Consider the following 18,047-nt stretch of genomic DNA (forward strand, 5'->3'; position numbering starts at 1 on the left):
CCCTGATAATTAAGGCGGCAGATTTCTAAGATGCCCCTCTTACGCCTCGGCCTCTTGACCTGAGAGAAAATCCTTAAACAAAGGCCTTCTGGGACTTTCTGACAGGGGGGCCTCTGCCGATGGACTCGTCCAAGTCCAAGGCTGAATCAGAACCCAGTTACACAGCAGTCGTGGGCCAGGCAGCCATCCTTTCTCCAAGCTGACCAACCCTCAGTTAGGGGAGAAAGACCCTTCAGAGACCTTAAAAACCCGGGCCCTGGAGGGGAGACGAGAATTTTGGCTTCCTGGGTCATCCCTCGCTTTCCAAGGGCCCGTTTGTCTGTGTGTCTGCTGCCGGTGTGTGCGTCCTCACTCAACAGAGTCCCTTCTGCTGGCTCCGTCTGCTCCGGGTTGCTGGGCTGGGGATCACGAGTTAGATTTCTTCTGCCTTTTAATTCTTTAACTGGCAGAGAGAATGAACCCAAGCAAGATCCCCAAGTAAAAGGTACATGGACTTTCACTCTGCATATACAGAAGTTCATATATAATGACACACACATTATACTACACACACACGCACGCACGCACGCACGCACGCACGCACACACACGGTAACTAGTGCAGAAGAAATGGGAAATTGAAAGAAAAACTTCCCTTCTCCCAGAGATAACACTGGAAACCGCTGGATAAGTCACAGGAAGGGTGAGAGCAAGACAAAGCAGGTTTTAAGCTTTTTAATTTTATTCCTTAGGTGGGATTCTTGGGAAAGAGTAAACTAATTGAAAATTAGCAATTAAGACTTTTGAGTAGACCCCGCAGAGTTGGACTATGGAAGGAGCGTTAGCAGCCAGGGTAGGTGACTTCAAGTGGCTGTGGTATGACCACACAACTGGGGTTGGACTCCTGCAGCTCCCAGAAGTTTGCACTACTCAGGCTGTTGTTACACAATGAGCAACGCGAGGTGCAGGGGGTGGGAGGTGGGGGTTGAAGCACTCTTCTTCCGCAGAACCTGAAAGAAGAGCTACTCGCAGATCCTTGCACAGGAGCTATTTACCTGAGCAGAAAATGCTTGCAACATAAAAAGCAAGTCAAATGTCACAAACCAATCTGGGGAAATGTCACTGTGTAAGAATAAGGTGAGTGACAGGTAGGGTTGGGCTTGGTGCCTGGTAATGCGTCATGTTGTTATATAACGACAGCTCACCCTGCGCCTTCTCGGCATTTTACAGTTCCTAGGATGCGCACAACACGCGGACAGAGAAAAGGGATGCGGGCAGATTCTCCAAGGCAGTCTGGTCAGGCCGCGGTCGCGAACTCCTTTAACCCAAGCATTTGGCGGTCTGACCAGGCAGTGGTGAATCCCGGTGCTCAGGAGGCAGAGGCGGGAGGATCTCTGTGAGTTTGAGGCCTGCCCGTCTGGTCTACAGAGCGAGCAACAGGATAGCCAGTATGACACAGAGAAACCCCGTCTGGGAAACGAGACAGGGAGGGAAAGAGAGGGTAGGGGATTGTCGGGTAGGGGATTGTCGGCATAGGGACAGATCATGCTTCATGCCTCAGCAGCTTGGGATACAGTCTGCCTGCTTGTCTGGTCTGGACTCCCCGCTTGCTCTGTGACGCAACCAAGGATGCAGTTTAGAGGCTGTGACTGACATGTTTCAGTCTTTGAGGCATGGCCCCAACATAATGAAGCTTTTCTGGGTTTCCTTCATTCCCAGGAGCTTTTTGGAGTGAAAGGTTCAGTGAACGGTGGGGCTTTGTTATTTTTTTCGGGAGTTTTAAAAACATGTATGCATGCCTTGGGGAATAGAAGTGCATCGTATCCACGCAGGAGCCCTTGGAGGCCAGAGTGGATGTCCGTTTCCCTACAACCGAGGATACAGGCTGTCGTAAGCCAACACGCATGCTCTGGGGACCCCGTCAGGTCTCCTGATAGAGCACTGAATGCTCTTAAGTGGTGAGCATCTCTCCCAGTTCTGAGCGGTAGGCTTTAATCAGAGCGTAGACCCCAAAACCCCACCACCGCATTGCATGCGTTCCTCCGTCTTCTTTGCAATCTGAAAATTATGACTTCTTAAAAACCAGGGTTTGTAAAACTCTTGGGCTGGTGAGACAGCTCAGTAGGTGACAGCTCTTGCTTCTTACCAAGCCTAACGTCCTCCGTTCAATCCCTAGTACCTACCTATGCGACTGAAGGAGATGTCACCACCCGCCCGCAAGCTGGCCTCTGGCCTCCACAGAGAAGCCACCCCATGTGCACACTCAAAGAATAAAAGAATAAATAGGGCTGGAGAGATGACTCAGCAGCTAAGAGCACTGACTGCTCTTCCAGAGGTCCTGAGTTCAATTCCCAGCAACCACATGTCGACTCACAACCTGTAATGGGATGCGATGCCCTCTTCTGGTGTGTCTGAAGACAGCGACAGTGTACTCACATACAATAAATAAATAAATAAATAAATAAATAAATAAATAAATAAATCTTTAAAAAGAAAAGAAAAAGGCTGGAGAGATGGCTCGTTGGTTAAGAGCACTGATTGCTCTTCCTGAGGTCCTGAGTTCAAATCCCAGCAACCACATGGTGGCTCACAACCATCTGTAATGGGATCTGATGCCCTCTTCTGGTGTGTCTGAAGACAGCTACAGTGTATTTATGTATAATAAATAAATAAATCTTAAAAAAGAAAAAAGAAAAAAGAATAAATACATAACTTTTCGAGTCTGAGGTCCACATCATAAAAAAATACATAAATGTAATGGAAATTTTAAAGGGGTCAGGGGTCAAGTGTGCCTGCAGAGAACCAGAATTCGATTTCGGGCACTCACTTCAAGTGGCTCACTACTGCCTATAACTCCAGCTTGAGGGGATCCACCCTCTTCTGGCTTCTGGGACTTGCCATACATGTAACACACACACACACACACACACACACACACACACACACACACAAATAAATCTTTAAAGAAACCTGTATCAAAGTAATGTAAGAAGGTATTCTCTTCCTTTGATTTTAGTAAATCTAAAATGGAATTTCAAAAATAAAAGCAAATTATGTATAGCATAGGGAAATATCTATAGCACAGATTTGATCGGGTGTGCAAGGTGAGCAGGGCACACTACAGCTTGAGTTCCCGAGTGTGCCCCGAGTCCAGCAGCATCAGTGTGTGATCAAGGCAAACTGCCAGGAGCCAAGCCACTTACACACTCTGTCTCAGGAATGGTTCAGGAATGTCAAACCCACTTACACCCTCTGAGAAACCTAGCCAGTTATCTGTTCTTATCAGCCCACCTGCAATTTGAGGTTTAGGGCTATAGGGAAGGTAGTGGCAGTGATGGACTGTTCTGAGTCCTGGGTGGCTTTCTTGCCTGCTTGCCTTTATAAGCTGCTGTTTTTAAATAAAGTTTGAGAGCTTGATCGGACCATAGACTTGCTCTCCTTCTTTGCGCCTCCTGTCCCCCATTCTTTCACCCCCTCCAAGATCCCCACTGGAACCCCAAAAGGCCGGGGCAGCAGACTACACCCACACTGCAGTCCTAGAAACGAAGAGAGAGAAGTGGGGGTAGAAAGAAACCTCAATACTTCCAAAAGAAAGCACATGCTTAGTATTGTGTTAAGCAGGGTGTGTGGCATGTGCTGGTATCCTAGGACCTGGAGGCCAAAGCAAAATGACTCATGGTCATTCAGATTCACAAAGTGAATCTGAGGCCAGCCTGGACCTCATGACAAGACCTTGTCTCAAAACACCAAAATAAATAAATAAATATAATAAAAATAAATAATAATTAATACTGCTTTAACACAACATGTGTAAAATGCAATCAAGCCACACCTAAAGAAGTAACAGGCATCCAAGGCTCCTTCCTCAGGAGGATGTGAGTCACAGGCTGTGCCCAGCCTGTGCGGGGTCAGTCAGGGGTCACTGGTCTTGTTACATTGCTTTCTCTCTAATGTTCACATTGTTTCCAGCAGGAGGGAGGAAGCAGGAGCCCAGGAGTTGGCTGTTATCCATACAACTATTTAACAGTTCATTTCTGTCCCCGGGTCTCCTGCCAGGGCAGAGATTTCCTTAATCCCCACTGTAGTAGACCACAGGGGCCTTTAGAATGCTGGGCTTTCTGACGCAAGTGTCACAACTGACACGGGTGGTCCCAGCTACCCTAAAGGCTGAGGCAGAAGCTGCTGGAGCCCTGGAGTTAGGGCCAACCTGCGCAGCATTATCAGACACTGTCTCTTTATTTTTTTTTAAATATTTTTATTTATTTTAGTCATATGAGTACACTGTCACTTTCTTCAGACACACCAGAAGAGTCCCATTACAGATGGTTGTGAGCCACCATGTGGTTGCTGGGAATTGAACTCAGGACCTCTGGAAGAGCAGTCAGTGCTCTTAACCACTGAGCCATCTCTCCAGCCCCCACTGTCTCTTTAAAAAGTACTAAATATTCTGATTTAGTAGGTGTATTTATTACTTTCTGTGTCATTATTATCCCTGTGTCCAAAGCATATAATAAAAATGACTGCTTTAAATTTGTTTTTGAAGAGTTATATGCTTATATGTGCATTGATTTTTAAAAAAAATTTTTTTTTTATATTTTTGCCTGCATGCATTTCTCTGCGAAGGTGTCAGATCCCTTGGGACTGGAGTCATAGACAGTCGTGAGCTGCCATTTGGGGACTTGGAATTGAACCTGGGTCCTCTGGGAAAACAGCAGCCAGTGCTCTTAACGGCTAACCATTCTTTCCCCGGCTTTTTTTTGAGACAAGGTTGTTTGGATGGCCTGGAATTCACTCAGTAAACCAGGTTGGCCTTGAACTCACAGAGATCTCCCTGCAGATGCATCCACAGTGCTAGGAATGAAGATGTACACCACTACGCTCAGCAATGGAAACAAGATAAGGGAAAGTTTCATTTTGGTTCAGGGTTTCAGAGGACTTCGGCATTCTCATGAGTTAGTGAGACCCATGGGACAGTTGGTGTTAAATGTCAGCTTGACAGGACCTAAAATCCCTTGGGGACAGATATCTGGGCATGTCTTGATTATATTAACTGTGGTTGGAAGACCTGCCCACTGTGGGTGACACCATTCCCCTGGCTGAGATCCTGGACTGTATACATGGAGAAAGGAGGCTGGGCAGCAGCAGGCATTCGTTGTTCTCTGCTTCCTGATTGACCCGACATCAAATATGCTGTGACATAAATAGCTGCTTCAAGCTCCTGCTGTCTTTACCTCCCTGCCATGATGGACTGTACCTTTAACTGTGAACCAGAATAAAGCCATTCTCCTTCGGGTTGCTTTTGTCCAAGCATTTTATTACAAAAACAGGAAAAGCAACTAGGACAACTAGGAAGCTGAGAACAGAACAGAGACTACAAGCAGATCCAGGGTATAGCCCTCAGAGATCTGCCTCCAGTGACCCACCTCCATCAGCCTGGCCCCTCCCACAGCCTCCCAAAGCTATGTCATCACTGGGGATCAGATGTTCAAACACATGAACCTGCAGAAGACATCAGTGATTCAAACCACAATGATAGGTCTGATGCTTCTATATTAATCACTGTAGAGAAACGCCTGAGGTGATTAATTACAGAGAAAAGATTTACTTTGGCTCATGATTCTGAAGAATACGGGCCATGATCAAGTGTCCTCATGGCCTTGGCCTTGACAAAGACACACATCAAGGTGAGAGTGCATGGCAGGAAAAAACAGTCACCTTGTGTCAAGGAAGCAAAGAGGAAAAAAAGGAAAGAGAGCAGATCTCATGACTCCCTTTCTTGCTTGTTTGTTCTTGCTTTTGTTTTTGTTTTTAAAGACAAGATTTCTCTGTGTAGCCTTGGCTGCCCTGAACTTGTTCTGTAGACCTGGCTGTCCTTGAATTCAGAGATCACCTGCTTCTGCCTCCCTAGTGCTGGACTCCATGATCCTTTTTCAAGGAAGTGCCTCCAGTTATGGAAGGACCTCTGCTAGGACCCACCTTTAGGACCAAGCCTTTAACCCAGAGGCCTCTGGGGGATTCTAACACTGTAAAGCAGTGGGTCTCAGCCTGTGGGTCTCAACCCTTCCAGGAGTTGAGAGACCTTTTCACAGGGGTTGGCTGAGGCCATCCAAAACCACATATGATTCATAACAGTAGCAATGAAAATAAAGTTATGGCTGGCGTCACCACAACATGAGGAACTGTATTAGAGAGTTGCAGCATCAGGAAGGTTGAGAACCACTGCTGTAGGGGATGTGGTATAAGACTCAGTATTTTATTACATTTATTTTTTAGCTATTTTATTAGTTATATATATGAATGTTTTGCCTGCATATAAATCTGTTCACTACTTGTGTGCTTGGTACCTTTGGAGGCCATAAGATGGTGTCTGACCTCTTAGAACTGGAATTGCAGACAATCGTGAGTCAACAAATGGGTGCTGGGAATCAAACCCTGATCCTCTGAAAGATCAGCTAGTGGTCTCAACCACTAAGACATCCATCCTTCCCCTAGGGACTCAGTATTTTTTTTTTTAATATTTATTTACTATATAAGTACACTGTAGCTGTCTTCACACACACCAGAAGAGGGCATCAGATCTCATTACAGATGGTTGTGAGCCACCATGTGGTTGCTGGGAATTGAACTCAGGACCTCTGGAAGAGCAGTCAGTGCTCTTAACCACTGAGCCATCTCTCCAACCCTCAGTATTTTTTTTAAATGAAGTTTATTTAACAAATAACTCATGCATTCACATGATTTAAAAAAAACTATAAACAGTGCAGAAGAGGGTCATCAAATTGGCTCAGAGGGTAAAGGTGTCTGCTGGAGTTTGATCTCCAGGACCCACATGGCAGAAGGAAAGAATCAGTTCCTGCAAGCTGTCCTTTGACCTCCACATACTTGCAGCCTTAGGTGGCGCCATTGCCTAGTCAGGGGATCCTGAACTGTGTAAGAACGGAGAAAGCAAACTGAAGGTGAGCATGCGTGCGTTCAGTGCTCTTAGCTTCTTGAATATGGGCGCAGTGTCATCAGCTGTTCTGAGTTCCCACCTCGGTGACTTCCCCCAAATGATGAACTATAAGCTGGAACTGTGCACGAAAAACCCTTTCTGGGGCTACCATTGCAGTTAACAGTGGATACAGCTCTGGCAGAGGGTTCCCAGCTCCCAGCTCCCACCTTAAGTCACCTGCCACAGCCATCTGCTGCCAAATGTATCATATCTCTGCAATTTTACTTTGTGTCTTACTCTTTGTCTTTCCTCCCCCTCCCCCTCCTCCCCTCGTCCTCCTCCCTTCCCCTTCCTCCTCCCCCTCTCCTCCTCCTCCTCCTCCTCCCTTCCCCCCTCCTCCTCCTCCTCCTCCTTCTCCTTTCCTCCCCCCCCCTCCTCCTTCTCCTCCTATTTTTATCAATCCTCCTCCTTTCCCTCTTTTCCTCCCCAAAACATCTTTGAGCAGGGACTTTTTTTTTTTTTTTTTTATCAATCTTTTTTTTTGGAGCATGGTGTGGGCTTTCTGAACAAAAGACATCTTTGAGCAGTGGTTCTCAACCTTCTTAATGCTTTGACCCTCTAATACATTCCTCATGTCCAGGTGACCCCCAACCATATTTTGTTGCTACTTTGTAACTGTAATTTTGCTACGGTTATGAATCATAATATAAATAACTGATATGCAGTATATCAGATATGAGACCCCCTCAAAGGGGTGGCAACCCATGGGTTGAGAACCACTGTCTTTGGGTAACTGACAGTCCTGGAAGCCAGTGTGTCTTTCTGAAGAAGTTTGGACATAGCATGGAAGTCATGGTGACCTTCCCCACTCTCCTGGAGACAAGTCCCTATTCATTCCCCGGTGAAGAATGATGTCTTTGTTGGGAGGAGGAAGCAGAGGTGCTAACTGCCTTACAAGTCTGTCTTCAGATTTGGGGGGAACTTCTGCAGTGCACCCCTCTGCATAGGCTGTAGCACTTGACTTTCACATCACCCTTGGGGAACAGGGTGTGGGATCCGCTGCGATTTGCTGCTCCAGCTGCTTTTCTGCCTCAGCGATGAGCTATATTCTGACACTTGGGTTTGGTGTCTCCTGTCAAAATATGGATGTGAAACTGTAGTAACACATTAGCTTGCAAACGGTAAAAATCTCAGACCCACTTACAGTCGCTGACAGAAAGAGGCCAAGGGATTAGAAAGGATGAACATTCAACAAAACCATCAAAGGACTTGATGGGAAGTTAAGCGACATTTGCCAGCTGTTCTGTGCAGTTCACAGGTCTCACAGAGGTGGCCTCCACGGGGCTCTTAGGACATTAAGGATGGGGTTCAAGGCCTCATAGCCTACAAGATGCCACTTTGGTGTTAAAGAAAATTCAAGGTGGAAAGGCCACCCTCGTTTTCCTCAGTCAGATCACAGAACCTCTATTTGAGAGGACACCCCCTGCAGCTCCCCCTTCCCCTCACCCCCCGAAGAACAGGGGAAGGGAGGCTCTTCAGCGATAGGATAGAGAAGAATCTGAATGAATTCTGAATGAACATGGCTTTGCCAGTTTCTCACGGTCCATTGCCATTCTCTCAAGCTTCTTTGTACAAGCTAGTGGTATTCAGCTCCCTGAGGGGAGGGACCCTCAATTGAGAAAATGCCTCCAGACAAAATGGGCTGTAGGCAGACAAGCCAGTGGGGCATTTTCTTAATTAGTGATTGTTTGGGGAGGGCCCAGCTCACTGTGGGTGGTTCCATCCTTGGGCTGTGTGGTTCTGGGTTCTATAAGAAAGCAGGCTGAACAACCCATAGGGAGCAAGCCAGTAAGCAGCACCCCTCCATGGCCTCGGCATCAGCTCCTGCCTCCAGGTTCCTGCCTAGTTAGGGGTCCTGCCTTGCCTTTCTTCAGTGGATTGTGACTTGGGATGTGTAAGCCAAATGAACCCTTTGCTCCCTGAGTTGCTTTGGTCATGGCGCTTTATCACAGCAATAGTCACCCTGACTAAGATACTCTTCATACATACTGTGTGCCTGCCCACGTGTCACCAAACCGAAGTATAAAAAGACATACCTCTTTATTTGTTCCTTTGGGTCCTCATTATCTTATGACAGTTCCTGTGTCCTGTATACTTTATATTAAAATATATACACAGTGGGCTGGATATAGAGCTCAGTTGTTAAGAGCGTTGGCTGCTTTTCCAGAGAACCGGGTTTAATTCCTAGCACCTACAGGCTAGCTAACAACTGTAACTCTAGTCCCGGAGATCTACTGCCCTCCTCTGGCCTCCAATGGCACTGGGCACACCCGAAAGCTAGCTCTCTTCCATAAAGTCCCCAGTGCTCCAATTCTCACCCTCCTCCCTGTCTGTGGAGCGGAGGGGAGCACATTGCTTAACCAAATTTCAGCAGCTTAGTCACCTTTACTTTTAATAGACAGTGGCAGTTGGTGTTACCACTGTGCTCACATTACAGCAGGGCAGTCACCCAACACACGTCCCACCTGACTAAGTCCATCACTTCCAACTGCCTTCAGTCTGTGGGGTGGGGGAGGCCTGGGAAGAGCGGTACGCTGGGATGTGATGGAGAAAGATTATAACGAGCACACCAAGGTTCGAGTGGACTTAGCCTCTCTGTCCCTGACTACTGACCTTCTCTTCGTCTCAGCGAGGTAGGAGAAAGGATCCAGTTTTTTCTTTTTAATTTATGAGCGGCAGTTCCCCACTTTCACTGGCCAGTTCTCACCTTAGGTTGAAACTTAGTTTAGATATTTATTTAAATGACAGATTGGACTTTCCTGGGGGGAAACTATTGAATTAATGTACTCAAGCGAACTGAGATTACATGTATAGCTGTTTTGAGTGGAGGTCCAGAAAATTGTAGCTTTTTCTATGGTTCTGCAAGTCCCTGTTGGAAAAACAATTTAAAAGGAGGAAAGATTTTGTTGTTATTATTTTCGAGACAGAGTTTCTCTGTGTAGCCTTGGCTGTCCTGGAACTCTGAGATCGGCTTGCCTCTGCCTCCCAAGTACTAGGATTAAAAGCATGGACCACCACTGCCTTACTGTGGGCCTAAGGAGCAGCAATGTGATATTTTGTGGGAGACACAAACGATCAAGATCCCTTCTAATTAAGTCATGACACAGGGCAGAGTTAATATATCCTTGAGGTAAAACTGTAACGGTATACTGCTGGCCTTGCCAACTGAAAGCAGATTGCTTCTGGTGGTCCTTATGGACAGGAACCGAGAAGGCATTTGCTGGATCAATAGCTGCATATCAGGTACCAGGAGATGTGCTAATTTGCTCAAGTAATAGAACTACATCTGGTGCAGCAGTTGCAATCGGGGTTACTACCTGACTTAGTTTTCGATAGTCAGCTAGCTGTCATTCTCCATGATCCATCTGTCTTCCACCCTGGCCCAATAAGGGAGTTAAAGGGAGATGTGATGGGAACCACCACCCCTGCATCTTTCAAGTCCTTGATAATGGCAGTAATTTCTGCAATTCCTCCAGGAATACAATTCTGTTTTTGATTCACTATTTTCTTTGGCAGAGGCAGCTCTAAAGGCTTCCATTTACCCTTTCCAACCATAATAGCCCTCACTCCATAGGCCAGGGAACCAGTGTGAGAGTTCCTCCAATTTTTAAGTATATCTATCCCAACTATATATTCTGGAACTGTGGAAATGACCACAGGATGTGTTCAGAGACCTACTGGACCTACTGTGAGCTGGACATCAGTCAAAACTCCATTACCTGTCCTCCATAAGCCCCTACTTTTTTTTTTTTTTTTTTTTTTTTTTCTTTTTTTTTTTTTTTTCGGAGCTGGGGACCGAACCCAGGGCCTTGCTCTTGCTAGGCAAGCGCTCTACAACTGAGCTAAATTCCCAACCCCCATAAGCCCCTACTTTAACTGGAGGGCCACAATGTTTCTTGGGGTCTCCTGGGATCAGTGTCAATTCAGAACCAGTATCCAATACCTGGAAAGTCTGGTTATTCCCTTTTCCCTAGTGTACAGTTACCCTTGTAAAAGGCTGTAGGTCCCTCTGGGGAAGAACTGGAGAAAGGCTACCATAAAACTTTTTGGTGTCATATCAAGATCCTTCCTCAGGGGAACCTGGCCACCCCTTCATTCAAGGGGCTCTAGGTCTGCAAATGGACTCGTCTGGAAACTGACTCACTGGCCGAGATTGCTTTTTGCCATGATCCAATGTGGCCTTTCTTTCGTTTGTTTGAGAATTTTCCTGCTTATACAGATCAAACAGATATGTAGTAGGCTTCCTATCTATTCATGCCTGGAAACACCATGACTGATTAGCCAGTTCCAAAGGTCCCAACAAGTCGTGCCATTATAAATTTTACCTGTCTCGTGCTGACCATTATGGGCTATGTCATTATAAATGTTGTTTTGTCTACGCCGTCCATTATAATAACTATGATCACTTTGTCTCTGGAGATTCAATGCCCTGTTACCTTGGGGCCCAATTAAACCCATTGCATTTAATTCATCTAATTAAGCAGAAACATCTCCAATCCTAAGGTCTGGCACAAAGAAAAGGGCAAGAACAAAACCCTTCAAATGTGCTGGGCCCACCGGTTTGCATCTTACAGGATTCATGAAGGGCGTATCTTCGGGCCTTCCCATTGTGGAGGATTAGGTTTTACACAACATATTCAGTCTAGCACTGTAATTTCCCTGAGCCTTAAAATCCCTTCATCAACACTAAGCCAAGGAATATCAGGCATCTCCTTTCTGGTAGGCCACTGTTTGATAAACACCTCAGCCAACCATTCAAACAAACTTCTGACACCTTTTTTTAACTGTGTGAGCTTCCATATTAAACCTAGAATCTCCACTCAGAGGACCCATGCCAATAAAGTCAGCCTGATCTCGTTTATGTTCCTTCCACCATTATCCCACACCCTTAAAATTCATTCCCACACACAGTCCCCAGACTTCCACTTGAATGAATTAGCAAACTCATTAAGCTACTCATGGACTACACTTTCTACCTCCCCTCTGGGGCCTGTTTTGCCTTGAGTCTGGCTATAGATCTAGAAGAAACTATTGGTGGGTCTTGAGGAACATCATATTGTCTTGTCTGGCATTTTCTTCAGAGAAAGCCACTGCTGGTTTATCAGACTCTGAGGGATTAATTTCCTCATGTGAAAAAGGATTATTTCAAGGGGTGGACTGTAGTGGCTCTTCCTGGTTGTCAACCTGACTCTATCTGGAATGAACTACAATCCAGAATGGGAAGGCTCACCTGTGATCCTGATCTCGAGGCTCAGAGATACGAGTTTCTGACCTGGATCTTGGCATGGAGATCTTGAGGAATAGTGGCTAAGAATCTCAGGCAAGGAGATCTCTGAGTTCAAGGTCATCTGGGACAAAGCAAGTCCCAGATCCAGGCGCGGTGGTACACACCTTTAATCAGGGTCATACCTTCTGCTGGAGAGGACATTGGAAGAAAATGCTTTCTTATTCGTCTGCTTGCCTTGTGGGATTCAGCAGCTGCTAGATGCTTGGATTTAGATTCACAGTTGCTGCTGACCATTGTTGGAGAGTTGGACTACAGAAGTCATCAACAAATTCTCTTACCCATGAGTTCTGTGACTCTAGAGAACCCTAATACAGCCCCTAATTATTGTTTCTGTGGTTAAAAGCTCAGACCAAGACTCAGTGCTACACTAAACATCCAGTGTAGTCCTGGGCTGGCTAAGACTTTCTATTGGTTTAATCCCATATCCAAGCAGTCTTCTCTGACGAATACCCGACATGTTCTAGATGGTGAAGGTATTTACTCTTGTGGCTTGCACGGTCTACTTCCAGATAGCCACCTGGCTGCTCCTTCACACCCACATTTAAGTGGCATCCTGCAAAGGTTTTCACAAACACTGTAAGGCCTTTCTCATCCCATTGTTCTACACATACAACAAAGTCTAGGACCCACAGGTACTCGGAATCTGTAGCAAACTCAGCATCAGAGAGGTCAAGTGGTACACACCCCTGTCTGTGCAGGAACTGCGGTGCTTGTTATTCTTCTCTAAGCGGTTCTAGCAATAATTAGAAGATAAGTTGTAATAAATTTTTAAAAAAGCCTCGATAATTCATGAGGTAAATTCCTGGTCTTCTGAAATAAGACCACATATAAAACACAAGGCACACACCAGGACTCAGCCATGCTGCAGAACATTGAGAAAGTGTGACTGAAGGGGTTGGAAATCTTGTATGGTGGGGCAAGCCTCAAACCAGCACTAAGAGGTTGAGGAGTTCAAGGTCTAGCTCTCTAGTAGCAAAACAAACAAACAAAAAAACCCCAAGATGAAGCCAATATGTGGTGTGCTTGCTAACCCCATAATCCTTAGATTCAACCTCAGGACCAAACCACTAAGCAAGAGACACATGCCTAGAACATAGGTGGCAAAGGCAAGGTTATTCTCAGCTATTTAAGGCCAACCTTGGATTTATAAAAAGCTGTCTCAAAAACAAATCTTGCCAGCCCGTTAAGGCTCAGCCGGACCTGCCTTTGGTTCCCAGCGCTCATGGGAAGCTCCAGCTGCAGAGATCTCTCCTTTGACTCTATGGGCGTCTGCAGTCACATGTACAAACCCACACACGTGCGTGCATACTCATACCACTGGCTTCTAGTCCTCCTCCCCTACCAAGCCTCTGCTGTCTTTGTTCACTTCTCTAGGGCTAGCACTAGACTTGAAATTTTCCCAAGTTCCTTCCACAAAAATGTAATGGCTGACAGTGGCCTCAAGACCCAGTAACAGCACTTGAAAGACAGCTGAGTGGCTTCCTAGACACAGCAGGACCTCCCCTTTCATCATAACACCTAGCCAGGATCCAGTTACCTGAGCTTCACATCACAGAGGGGTGCTAGCATCTCCTTAAACTTAGCTCATTTTTAGACTTCCATTGCTGGACAAACCTTAGATGGCAAATGAAGTTAGTTTTAGCTTTAGGAGATTCATTAGCAACAGCAAGTACGGGACTTCACAAGTAAATTAAAAACTTATTTTTAGGGCTGGAGAGATGGCTCAGCGGTTAAGAGCTCTGACTGCTCTTCCAGAGGTCCTGAGTTCAATTCCCAGCAACCACATGGTGGCTCACAACCATCTATGATGGAATGAGGCCCTCTACTGGTGTGTCTGAAAACAGCTACAGTGTACTTATATATAATAAATGAATAAATCTTTAAAAAAAAAAAACCTTATTTTTAGTCAACTATTCTATCAGGCATATGAACAAATACTTCTACAGAAGATAAGATAGTATGTTGTTGTTTCTCAAGATCCAATCCATACAGGTCTCATGGGCTATCTAACATCACCCCGTGAAGCATGGCTGCTGGCACTCCTCAGGAAGCTGCTCTGTAGTTACCAGGGGTGTATACAGTGGGAACACCCGAGCAAGCAGCGTTTGAGCTGAACCAAGGTTCCTCACATCCCATCCAGTCAGGCACCGGACTTCCCCCCCACCTGAAAACGGCCAGCACTCGTGGTCTGTGCCATGTCTGTACAACTCTAAGGTAGTGCAGGCCAGCTTGTTAACCTCTAACTCTGGTTACCAGGAATCTGACATTAGTCCAGGAGACGTACGTAGTTCTACTTCTGAAAGAAGCAGATAGTATTCGTTCCCTGCTAGGTGGTCTTTTGTGCGTTTGGTGAGCTCTTTCTTCCACTGAAGGTGATGAGTGAGGGGTCCACTTCCCATCTCTCCTTCAGTGCAACTGAGACTCTTGTGTCCGCACTTTCCAGTCCCGTGGAGTCCCCACTGTAGCATTAACTCTAGAGGTTTAGCTTCCTAGGATGCTCAACGGGCTCTAGCTTCTCAGACACAATCACAGCAAAGAGGAGTTCTTGAGTGAATTTAAATGCACTTTATTTTTAGACAACCCACATGACATGTTTTTTTTTCTTAAAAAAAAAAAAAAAACAATGCCTCCACTCCAAATAAATCACGGTCAAAATAAAAGCTCAAGATGACATCAGTCCCATTTGTCCTAAGTCCTGGTGTTGTATGGATGGTAAGCAGCAGCCAATTATGGTGACAGGCGATAGATCCAATTTGTTACTGGAAAACAAAGAGATGGCATTAATAACTACCCTCAGCCTCAGTGTGTCACTTTCTTAGTGTAGAGATGTACTCCCCAATTCAATCTGGACTGCCACAAAGGCAGGCAGGAAGCGAAGGGAGAGTTTCCTTTTGCATCCTAGTGCAAACCAGAAGAACAACCATAAACTGTTCGAGGTCTATCAGTGGATGCAGAACACCCCTCACGGAGTCTGCAGCACCTGCCCATGTGTCTGCTGACTCTACTCCGTGCTCTACCCCACTGTCCTGGTGTCCATCCACTCTCTAGTCCGTTCTAAGCTCACCTACTTGGCTTGCAAAACAAGCCTCCAAAATCCAGGACAAGAAACTTTTGTTTTACCCTATCAGTCCCTTATATAACAGACATTGTTGTATTCCTTTATTGAAGTTAGTAAACACTAAAAAGAAACATCCTGTTGAAATGGACTTGAACTACTGTGGGGCAGAGACCACTAGCCCCATTTCACACTCATTCTGCATGAATTTATACCAGGCTAGTGTCAAACTCACACAACCCTAAGCACTCTACACAAGCAAGCCCGTCTATCTCCAGAACCTTTTCATGTTCAAGGCACTAACCTTGTCAGATCCCACAGGATAAAGAGCCCAAATCTCACAATCTACAAGGCCTACCACCCGCAGATGGCAAAGAATCCCCACACTCCTATCCTTACTAATTTAACAGATACTTACACATTTTTCCATCTCTAAGCCATCCTTAAAGAAAATCATGAATGGAGTCACTCCATCTTCACGGTAGTCCAGGAGAGCAACCATGCCATCTGGATTCATGTTTTCACCAATAAAAAACTTAAGAAGAAAACCTACAATTAGACTGTCACATACACACAAACATAAAAAGGAGATCCAGAATAACCCTAGCCAACATTTGGGAAGAAAAATCTCAAAAGTAACACATGCTACCATATGTTGGCATGCACTTTTACTCCCACCACCTAAGCTGCAATGACAGGTAACCTCTGGGTTCAAGGCCCCCCTGGTCTATAGATAACCCAGTCTGAATGAAAAGAAAGCAATGTCTACCATTTTAAATACCAGCTCCTTGCCCACTGTGGTGCTGTATGCCTTTAACCTCAGAAGGCAAGGGTAGCTGGGCCTCAGGGTGTTCCAGGACAGCCAGAGCCATGTTTTCTGACCCCACAGTTAAGGTTATACAACCCTTTGGGTTCGGTCCCCAGCTCCGAAAAAAAGAACAAAAAAAAAAAAAAAAAAAAAAAAAAAGCAACAACCCTTTGGTTTACTCACCTGGTAGTTATTGAAATTAGCAAGGATGTGCTTAATTTGCTCTGCAGCTCCAGTCATGAAAAGCTTTTCTCTTTCTGGTTTCTGTTCTTCAAGTTTGCCCTTGAGTCTAAAACAGTAAAGTAACAGGTCATCAGAATACTGAATTGAGAAAAAAATCATTTTCTTCCAGTAAAGTAAAAGAATATAAGCCTCAACAGGTAATGGCTATGAGCAAAAAACGATGATACAGTTTACTAGGTGTCAAGAAACCACTTAAAAAAAAATTCAATTCCAGGCATCTTAACTCTTAAAGTAACTGTTTCTACTCTTCAAAGCTAAAGCCAGCTGGCTGGTCCCAGTATCCTCACATTATTGGAAAGCAACTTCACTGTATAACAAAAGAAAAAGGTTCTCCTTTCCCCAGTCCTTTATAACTAAAGTCCTAGGACCCTGACCACCAACACAGGGTGCTTACGTCACTTACGATTTCATGTAGTCTTTGATATACTTTTTGTAGGCCTCTTTTGTGAAGCTGGTTTCTTGTAAGTGATGGTTCATGACAATGTCAACACCGGTGACTACTGTGCTTTCGGTACCTTCGCCCTCCGGACCTTCAGCGGAAGCATTTCCACCAATGAGTGAATCATCGATGGCACCCTCTGTTCTACTGACCATCTACATTTAGAAAAAACAATTTAGTTAAATGGGGAGAAAAAAAAAAATCCTATACAACGGCAACGATCTGTTAGTTCCCTGAAACACTTTAACCTCCCCCAAAATAATTGCTGCCCTGACCGAAAGCCGTGGTCATTCTAACCAAGCGGAACCAAGTTGCTGTGGGTTCTCTCGGATCGCCACGGGTTAAGCGCAGACAGCGCAAACCTATCTTGGAGACAATATGTCCCTGTTCGCCCGGAAGGAGGATGGCGCTGAGTTCGCGGACCTATTTCCAGGCTCGGCTCCGCCTCCACTTTTCTAGAAAAACCCAAGGCCGGAAAGAGCGTCTCCTCCGCCTGGAGGCGGCTGGAAGGATTGCATGAGCTCCAGCGGCCTCCCCGAAAGCCCAGCCCGGCCGGCCGGCGACCGGCCAACTTCCCCACGACGTCCTGCTCACCTTGCCCTCCACCTCCAGGCACAGCCCGTCCGCGATCTCCCGGATCTTGTAGATGTCGGAGAACAGCTCGTCATCTGTAAGGGAACAGAGAGCCGTCCGTCAGCGGGCGAAGGCCCGCCATTTCCCGCGCCCGCTGGGCGCACGCGGCGGCTCCCGGCCCAAGCTCTGTGCTCGCGCCCCGGCCTCCCCAAGCCCACCCGCATCCAGACCCGCGGGCGGCCGGGACTCACGGCTGATGAGGTCCCGGTAGATGATCATGGTGACGGCTGGGGACAGTGGCGCTAGCCTGACAGCGCGGAGCGAGCGCGGTGCAGCCGGAGCGGCGCTCGGGGGGAGGGGGGAGCGGGCGGAAAAGGCCGACTCGGGCGCTTCCCAACCTCATATAGAGGGCACGCTCATCTACGTCATCGCCCGCTGCGCCCCCGGAACTGTCGTAAGCGGTGACGTGGCACGCAGAGCAGCGCGGGGGCGTGACCACGTCCTGGCCGTACAGGGGAGGGCGGCGGGCATCCGGGCACTTCGCCGAGACCCGGGACACAATACGGAGTTTTCCTGGGTGCGCTGTGGTCAGGAGCCGGGGAACGGGGAGTACGCCCAGGGCATGCTGGGACCGGAAGGGACTTGAGATGGACGGACGACCTGAGGCTAGAGT

The 18,047-nt window shown here is 46.6% G+C and overlaps 1 protein-coding gene and 1 non-coding gene across 2 annotated transcripts; both read right to left on the minus strand.

Annotated features, from left to right (window-relative positions):
- Positions 1 to 14,806: 14,806 nt before the first annotated feature.
- On the minus strand, positions 14,807 to 17,775 carry Tpt1 (tumor protein, translationally-controlled 1). The gene is made up of 6 exons (XM_032917639.1): positions 17,626 to 17,775; positions 17,396 to 17,469; positions 16,766 to 16,956; positions 16,303 to 16,408; positions 15,730 to 15,846; positions 14,807 to 15,015 (listed from the first exon to the last, which is right to left on the minus strand). The coding sequence occupies exons 1-6, from the start codon at positions 17,651 to 17,653 to the stop codon at positions 15,013 to 15,015; spliced, it is 519 nt and encodes a 172-aa protein (XP_032773530.1). The 5' UTR covers positions 17,654 to 17,775; the 3' UTR covers positions 14,807 to 15,012.
- On the minus strand, positions 15,081 to 15,210 carry LOC116914100. The gene has a single exon (XR_004389668.1). It is a non-coding gene; the product is annotated as a small nucleolar RNA SNORA31 (small nucleolar RNA).
- Positions 17,776 to 18,047: the final 272 nt, after the last annotated feature.

Source organism: Rattus rattus, chromosome 12, assembly GCF_011064425.1.
Source record: "Rattus rattus isolate New Zealand chromosome 12, Rrattus_CSIRO_v1, whole genome shotgun sequence".
Taxonomy (NCBI): domain Eukaryota; kingdom Metazoa; phylum Chordata; class Mammalia; order Rodentia; family Muridae; genus Rattus; species Rattus rattus.